Source organism: Ictalurus furcatus, chromosome 27, assembly GCF_023375685.1.
Source record: "Ictalurus furcatus strain D&B chromosome 27, Billie_1.0, whole genome shotgun sequence".
Classification (NCBI taxonomy): Eukaryota; Metazoa; Chordata; class Actinopteri; order Siluriformes; family Ictaluridae; genus Ictalurus; species Ictalurus furcatus.
Genome location: NC_071281.1, coordinates 1035443 through 1044110, shown reverse-complemented (window position 1 = coordinate 1044110; position 8668 = coordinate 1035443). Strand labels below are relative to the sequence as shown.

Sequence of the window (8668 nt, the reverse complement as noted above, 5' to 3'; positions counted from 1 at the left end):
CTTTCAACAAAGGTTAGCTGCGTAACAAAGCTTGTTACATCGTACACGTAACAATTAGAGTAACATCGCACATTCATATGATGAGCATTTAAAGAAACAGAAAACTGCAGGTGGAACCAGGTCATTTAGTTGCTTAGTCTTTTTGGACTAAAAAAACTAAACAGAAACAACACCAAAAAAAAACCAACCCTCAATTACCAGGATAATCCCTGTATATTCCTCGTATACTAGTATATTCCTATGAAATCTAGAGATGAACTTAGTGCCAGTCTCTCTCTGCTGATGATAGATTTACAATGATCAATATCTTATAACTGAATTTCATTGCAATTTAATCCACATCTCTTCACATGAACTGTAAATAGTAGGGTCTATTGGGGTGAAAGTCCTCACAGTTGTGATGAAGGGAAAATTATGAAGGTATTTTCTTCAACTTTCTCCTCTAGTCTAGTACATGCATAGGCTAAGCCAGACCTTGTGTGGATGTACCAACCACGGCATGCGGCCGACTCAAAGCGCCGAAGTGTGTCCTTCTGAGTCGTGAGGAAGAAGACGAAAGGCCATGTGGTTTTGTCACTCTTACAGATTGACTTCAGTTTATCTTGCTCCCAGTTCTGCAATACAGTTTTCAACACATTAGGTGAGTTCACAAGGCCTGCAGCTAATGATGTTTATAAACAGCTCATGCATTCTGAACTGAAGATCTAATGGAGAATTTAGCAGTAGACCACAAATCTTTTTACTGCACTTTTCTTTTGATTTTGAAGTATTTTTTTTTTGCCATTGACGCCTCTTGGATAAGTGCAATGCATTTAAAAATTAAATGAACATTTTGGCCAAAATTTTAATTGATCTCTTATAGCAAATGAAGTCAATGTTTGGTGTCTGAAATTGGCGTCTCCAGTTAGAAGGCTGTTGTGGTTAACTCTTATAGCTTCCAGTTTAGCATAGCACAAACTGAATTACTAAATAATCACTCAGGGCCAGATATACTATGTACATAAGGAGGTGCAGTGCAAAGCACAGCTTGATGGTATGGATAAAACCCCCCCCCCTTTTTTTTTTTACTATCACAGTATGGGTAGGGCTTTATTCATAGCAAATCATGATGATGATCACCATCAGAGCCCCTTGTGACACCTCTTCAAAACCATTCTGCAGATTCATCTTCATGGCATGCTTCAATTCACAAACTTGTGTGATACCACCTTGAGGTAGAAATCTCTGATTCGACAATAAGGACACTCCCCAGTCATCCAGGCACTAAATCGCGTGAGGCAAGCTGACCACCAGAGTGTTCTCAACAGTTCTCCGTCTTTTTTTTTTTTTTTTGCCAAAGTAATCATTACTAGAAAGGCAGGTTTATTAGAAGGTAGAGCAAGATTTTCATGAAAAACATTCAGCCATAGTGAGGCAAATCAATGGTCAAAGTATATTTTATCTATGGTTTATGGGATTCTGGAGGTGGGATCCCAAATCAGAATGGATCAAGGGGTGGGATTTGAACCCCCAACCTTGGAGGTGTGAGGCAACTATGCTAACCACTAAGCTACCATGTCTTCCAAAACACAACAAAAATCCCCAAATACTTATTTTTTACTAATACTTTTGTTAAATACAAATGTATATAAGAAGTCAGACAGTTTTCCACTGGATTATTCCTTACCTCAACAGTGAGAACTGCTTTATCATCCTTGTACATGCATTTCAGAAATCGATTTGAACCGCTGAAGTTTAATATGACAGGCTGACCTTTATGCATATCTTCTATATTTGACTTGTAGTAGTATATTGTCATGCTATCTAAAACACAGAAAACATGCAAAACTTAAAATGTGTTATATAAACAGAAAATTACTGTTAAAAAAACACACACACACAAAGGACAATGCATGATTTGTTAAAAACAAACAAACAAACAAACACAAAAACAAACATATATATATATATATATATATATATATATATATATATATATATATATATATATATATATATATATATATACACTGAGTAAATGTACCATTCTAAGAAAACAGATGAGGTCATTTTGAATTTGATGGTCGCAGCACGTCTCAAAAAAGTTGGGACGGGGGCAAGAAAAGGCTGGAAAAGTAAGTGTTACTAAAAAGAAAGCTTAAAGGAGGTTCATTGGGAACAGGTCAGTAAGATGATTGGGAATAAAAAGAGGATCTTAGAGAGGCGGAGTCTTTCAGAAGTAAAGAAGGGCAGAGGTCCACCAAGAATTTCAGATGAATGATCCTGAATGTAAAATTGCGACGACTATAAATATCTCATTGTCTACAGTACATAATGGGACATAAGGGACAAGGGATTGAAAATCAATACTGCATGCCCGTGATCTTTGAGCCCTCAGGCGGCACTGCATTGAAATCAGGCCTGATTCTGTAATGGAAATCACTGCATGGGCTGAGAAACACCTCCACCTCTGGGACAAAGCTCATTTAAAATGGACCGAGGCGAAGTGGAAAACAGTTCTGTGGTCAGACGAATCCAAATCTGAAATTCTTTTTGGAAACCATGGACGCCGCGTCCTCTAAACTAAAGAGGACTGAAGAGGAGAAGGACCATGAGGCTTTTTTATTAGCACTCAGTTCAAAAGCCTGCATCTCTGATGGTATGGGGTGCATTAGTGTCTCTGGAATGGGGAGCTCGCACATCTGGAAAGGCAACATCAGTGCTGAAAGATATATACAAGTTTTAGAGCAACACCTGCTTCCATCCAGAGACTCCGCCTCTCTAAGATCCTCTTTTTATACCCAATCATGTTACTGACCTGTTCCCAATTAACCTAATTAGTTGCAAAATGTTGCTCCAGCTGTTTCTTTTTACTAACACTTACTTTCCCAGCCTTTTGTTGCCCCCGTCCCAACTTTTTGGAGACGTGTTGCGGCCATCAAATTCAAAATTACCTCTTTTTTTTTTTTTTCATTAAAATGGTACATTTCCTCATGTTCTATTGTGAATAACAGAGTAAGACTTATTTTTGTCATCATCATCAAAAGTATATGAATGATGGAGAGAAGCCAATTTGATGTGTTGCTGCATGCACTGTGCTTAAATTGTGCATTTAGGCGTGTACACCAGATTTGTACACCCATTACGCACTGTTTGTATAACACCCTGTTGTTTTGTGCAAAATGTGTTTACACCTAAAAACAAATTGCAAACAACGTACTGTCAAACTGTTGTCTATGATCGTGTACCTACCATAATTGTAATTATTCATGCAAGCCTTTCTTCTACGTCTTGGGGTGAAATGTTCAGGCTGGACGATGGTGTGTCCTAAACTCTGGATCAGAATCTGATCCTTTTCATAATGTTTAATGATAGATTGGCAAACTGTGGAGGGGAAAATACTGTTATCCCACAAAAAGGTCAATATGCACATATTTACTTGAACAGTTTAACGTACTTTTGTGAAACAACATAAATACTGTTTATAGGACTTATTATCTGCAATAAAATGTATTGTATTGCATTGTAACAGTTCAGACAGCTTGTATCTAGTATCAATTGGATACAAAAGGAGTCTTATCAAACCACTTTATACAGTAAAATGTTATTGTTTGCGATCTGGTCTGTAGAGACGTAACTGAATTGTATTGCAGACCTTCTCACTTGAAAGCAGGTAAATAATTGTTCATTGCTTTAGCAAGATAACTGTAGAGGTAACTGTCTTGGTTAACTGATGTTTTGTTCTAGTTCCTTACTTTCTGGACCACCAGTGTGGAAAATTTGGGGGATTTCTGTGCTCTTTCCTTGCAAGTAGCAAAGTAAGCTTGTGACCATAACCCCACGTGGGTAGCCTTCCTTCCACGTCACATTTGTACTATTTCCCATTCTCGTTGTTTTTTTCTGAGAAGTTGAGGATGTGGATAAAAATCTTAAATATAGTTCCCTACACGAGGAGTTTCAATAGTTCACTTTTTGACCTCAGTATATAAATGAAGCTTGCAAACTATATAAATACTGCTAATAATTCATGATTCTTCCTCTGACACTGTGTGTTTGCAGAACCTGAGGTTGCTGAATGCTCTAAAAGGAAAAGGAACGTCCTTTGCTGTATGGCTGCAGCAGGAACAGAGATTGGTTGCCAGAAAGCAGAAAAGTGAATGCTTTTACAGGAATGCAGAGTGAGTTGCATAAGAGCTGTTAGTATCTAATTCTGGGGAGCCTGGTATAGGTGCAGTATATGCATAGACAGTCTCCGATGTACTCACAGTGGCTGCTTCTCATTCACTAAACTCGAGCAGTGAACCCACTCCTGAGTGCTGAGAGCCTGCCATCAGAACGTTCAGAGGATCAGAGCGTAATGCAGGAGTGTGGCACAGAAGCAGAAGCAAACACACTGCAGGATGGTATTAAGGCTGCATTAGGGAAATTAATGCTAGATCTCCCAATCGACACAGCTATGTGAACGAACAACCCAGTAGAGATATGTGGTGATACACGTGGTGGAGATCTAGCAGCCATATTCCTGCAAAACTTAAAAAAAAACAAAAAAACAACCAGTGGATGAATGGAGTTATGTAGGATACAGCATTGGCTACACTGGTGCTGCTGGGGTGTGACAGTGTTTCCAAGACATGAAGTGTCAGAAGTGCTGAATTTGAAAACACTGAAAATACAAATTCACTTATACAGTAGCTCATTGCTGAACGGCAATAGATAACAATATCACATCTTTAAGTGATTCTCAGTCTCTCATGATCTGGAACCTAAAGACTTTTTGTTGATGATAATGGCCAGATGACAAGCATGAACTATATAGACTACATACCTGGGGTTATGGACATAAGTTGACAACTACGGTACTTGTACTCAGCAATAAATAAGCACATGAGTATCTCCACTACGACCAAGGGAAAGCACCCTGGCTATTCCTGGAGAGCACGTACATTCCGAGCAACTATCCTGAAACTAATCTTTATCATGTAACTTCAGGTTGTCTCATTCTTAAACATTAGAAAAACATCCTCCAAACCTTCTCAGATCGAACATACAGCGGTTATATACGTTCCCAAGTTTCAGTCATTTTACAGGGTGCATAAGCATTTAGCATAATGTTTGTTTACACTTCACTGGTAGTTTTGTTGGACCTATTCTGAATTTAATGCTCACCGATATGACTGAGCACTGTCATCACTGTACCACATGTTAAACAAACAAACAAACAAACAAACAAACAAAAAAGTATGTGATTCTTTGGTTTAGGCCTCACCTGATGTAGTCTCACACTGCTTGGTGTAGGTGCACCAGGTCATGCAATAGTTTTTGCTCTTAGACAACACTTCATCCACAGAAAATGTGTCTTCTGTATTATCTTCTGTACTGTCTTCTGTATCGTCTTCTGTACTGTCTTCTGTACTGTCTTCTGTATCGTCTTCTGTACTGTCTTCTGTACTGTCTTCTGTATCGTCTTCTGTACTGTCTTCTGTACTGTCTTCTGTATCGTCTTCTGTAATACCTGCCACACATTCAGACTCTAGCTTCTGTGGATATTCTCCTTTTTCATCTAGACACATGTCTCTAACCATGGCCAGATGGATGTGCAAGAGGATGTTCTCCTTTTTGTTGTCAGACTCCAGGCATTCATTATTTTTCTCATCCATACTCAACTGCTGTATAATCTGCAAACATAATAAGAAATGGACTGATTTAGGCTGGATTTAAAAAAAAAATGAATAATAATATAAGTATAATAATACTTATAATAATAACAGTATAATTAGCCAGTTGTTATATTATTCCTAAATGTATTGCCCATCTAGCACTCAGATCCTGTCGTAGTGATTAATTGTACGTATACGTGCAGGGCAGCTTGTTGAGTCACCAAGCTAAATTATCAAATAAATAATTTGAATCTTGAATGATTAAAGACAAACTTGTTGACCATGTTAAATTAAAAGAAGGAAATTGGGACTAAATTAATTCAGGGCAGCTTTTCTTTAAAACATGTGAGTAACCTCTACAGACAGACAGACAGACAAACCGACACACACACACACACACGAATAGAGAGTACTATACCTGTTCCATGTTGCTCTTCTGGTTATCAATGGCTCTATCAACAGTGCAAGTTTGTGGGGGTTTTATAGTGTCAGTAGTGGGTTGAGCTTCTGTGTAAACATTTATGTGTGAAAAAAAAAAGGAAGTCTTTTGAGAAGCCAGAAAGTAACATGTATAGAGGAAAGTTCTGGAGCATGTATGAGTCAACTGTAGATTAGCTGCTGTATTGTTTATTTATTTTATTCTTCAGTGCTCACAACACAGACCATTAAGGTACAGACCATTAAGGTACAGACCATTAAGGTACAGACCATTAAGGCACGTTTATTCAATGCTTTGTATAAGTGTAAGAGGGACTCAGATAGAAACTGGAAACGTGTAATACTATGGTCACAATGTGTCTAGAAATGTACCCGTCTCACTGAGGAATGGGAAAGGGAAACAAGGGAAGTGAAAATTAAAGGGAACATTAAAGTCAGCAGATCAGTTAATTTTCCTTTGTGCTGTTATTTACATGAAATTTCACTTATCCGGGTACTTTCATTTGGTCACTAGCATGAGTTCATAGGCAGTGCTGTCTATCACACTGTCTATAACTAATGCCAGGGGCGGATTTAGTGATTTGGGGCCCTAAAGAAAATATAGGAATAGGGCCCTAATTTCAGTGCTTTAACATCGATATTTTCAGCCCCCCGCTGTTTCGCTTCATTTTTACTCTGTCTGTACACTACACGTGATGTAAGTTTGGTACTTTCTTCCTGAATCATTTCAGCAGATGTGCAGTACAACTGTGCAACAGTCCAATGTAATAGGTACTGTGTGTGTGTGTGGGGTGGGGTGGGGGGGGACTCCACGTTGCATTTAGCATAACACTATGGGAGCGCCCTCGCACACGACCGGTATCTGAAGCTTGAGTAAAATCATGCCTCTATTTATAGGCCTGCCGTGATCAGGTGACGTGGCGATTAAGCGCGTCGCGTGATATATATATATGGCACCTGTGAACCGCGCCGTCAGCCTTATTATCTTCAGCGAGACTGCATGTCGATTGTTTGTATAAAAAAACAAAAGACGCTTCATTTCCTCTCTATCTTATTTCAAAATCTCTGAACTTTTCTATCCCTTTAAAAAAAAGAGAAGAAAAAAAAGTAATGAGCAAGGGAGAAAAATACGAGTGAGAGAATCCAGGAAGTGTGTATGCGCTCAAGTGGCGGCTTTTTGTCTTGTGGTGTGAGGAACGCCAGCCAGACCCAGTGAAGTGCGCAATAGCTACAGTCCTGGAGTTCTTACAAGGACGTTTCTCAGCGGGGTGGGCTCTTTCTACAATCAGGGTTTACGTGGCCGCTGTTTCGGCCAGCCACACCCCTGTTGATGGAGCCTCTGTGGGGCAACATCCTCTAACTTCGAGATTTATGCATATTGTCAGGCGGCTGAGGCCCATCTGCAGGCTACACATACCTTCCTTGGACCTTCTGTGATCCTGGAAGGTCTGTCAGGTGCCCCATTTGAGCCCTTAGAGTCAGCCTCTGAGAAGCTTCTGACTCTAAAGGTAGCTCTTCTGCTGGCCCTGACATCTCTCAAGCGAGTAGGAGGTCTACAAGATCTCTCTGTTGCCCCTTCCTGCCTTGACTTTGCACCTGGGGTAACCAAGGCCTTCCTCTATCCTAGGCCGGATTATATTCCTAAAGTGTCTACATCTGCTACCCAACCTGTGGTGTTGCAGGTTTTCTGCCCTCCTCCGTTCCTCACACCGGAACAAGAGAAATTGCACCTGCTGTGTCCACTAAGGGCTCTCTGTACTTACGTCCACCGCTCCGGCCAGTGGCGTAAGCCTGAGCAGCCGCTGGTCTGCTTTGGTGGCGACAGTAGAGGTGATGCTGTGTCAAAGCAGTGCATCTCTAATTGGATAGTGGAAGCAATCTCTATCGCTTATGAGGCGCACGGTCTCGCTACGCCTCTGGGCATAAGGACTCATTCCACTAGGGGCGTCGCCTTCTCGAAGGCTTTGTCCAAAGGGGAATCCTTACAGGATGTGTGTGCTGCTGCAGGGTGGTCTACACCACACACATTCATTCGAAATTACAGCCTGGATATTCATTACACCCCGGGCTCGAGTGTCTTGCAGTGACCCTCGGGCTTGGGTCTTTCTGAACAGGCCGTAACCTCGGTATGACGGAGTGGGTATTCTCGTTCCCATACTGTTATGCCTAACACAACGTGGAGCTCCCTTTGAAATGGAACGTCTGGGTTACGCATGTAACCCTGTTCCCTGAGAAGGGAACGAAATGTCGTGTCGCTTTGTCATACCTGTGAATTGCGTCTTCGCTTCAGATAATAGAGGCTGGCGGCGTGGTTCACAGGTGCCGTATATATGCGCTTAATTGCCACGTCACCTGATCATGGCAGGCCTATAAATAGGCATGATTTTACACAAGCTTCAGATACCGGTCAATGCAAGAGGCGCTCCCATAGTGTTATGCTAAACGCAATGTCTCGTTCCTTCTCAGGGAGCAGGGTTACATGTGTAACCCCGATGTTTCTTAACCATAAGTTTCTGCAGCGTTTTCATGGCCCTTGGTAGCCTAATGGTAAAGTCCACCCTGGCTAATGCTGTCCAGGGCTACCTTTTGTTTAC

The 8668-nt window shown here is 40.8% G+C and overlaps 1 protein-coding gene across 1 annotated transcript; it reads right to left on the bottom strand.

Moving 5' to 3' along the window:
- LOC128603155 (uncharacterized) lies at window positions 1–6088 on the bottom strand. The gene is made up of 5 exons (XM_053617398.1): window positions 6055–6088; window positions 5246–5654; window positions 3232–3363; window positions 1667–1803; window positions 1–614 (listed from the first exon to the last, which is right to left on the bottom strand). The coding sequence occupies exons 1-5, from the start codon at window positions 6061–6063 to the stop codon at window positions 390–392; spliced, it is 912 nt and encodes a 303-aa protein (XP_053473373.1). The 5' UTR covers window positions 6064–6088; the 3' UTR covers window positions 1–389.
- Window positions 6089–8668: the final 2580 nt, after the last annotated feature.

Bases quoted from the DNA above. Each gene is read 5' to 3' on its own strand.
- LOC128603155 (XM_053617398.1), bottom strand. The intron at 3,364-5,245 runs GTGAGGCCTAAA...TCCCCTCCACAG, and splicing joins GCAGTGTGAGACTACATCAG to TTTGCCAATCTATCATTAAA. The intron at 1,804-3,231 runs GTAGGTACACGA...TCTGTGTTTTAG, and splicing joins CATGAATAATTACAATTATG to ATAGCATGACAATATACTAC.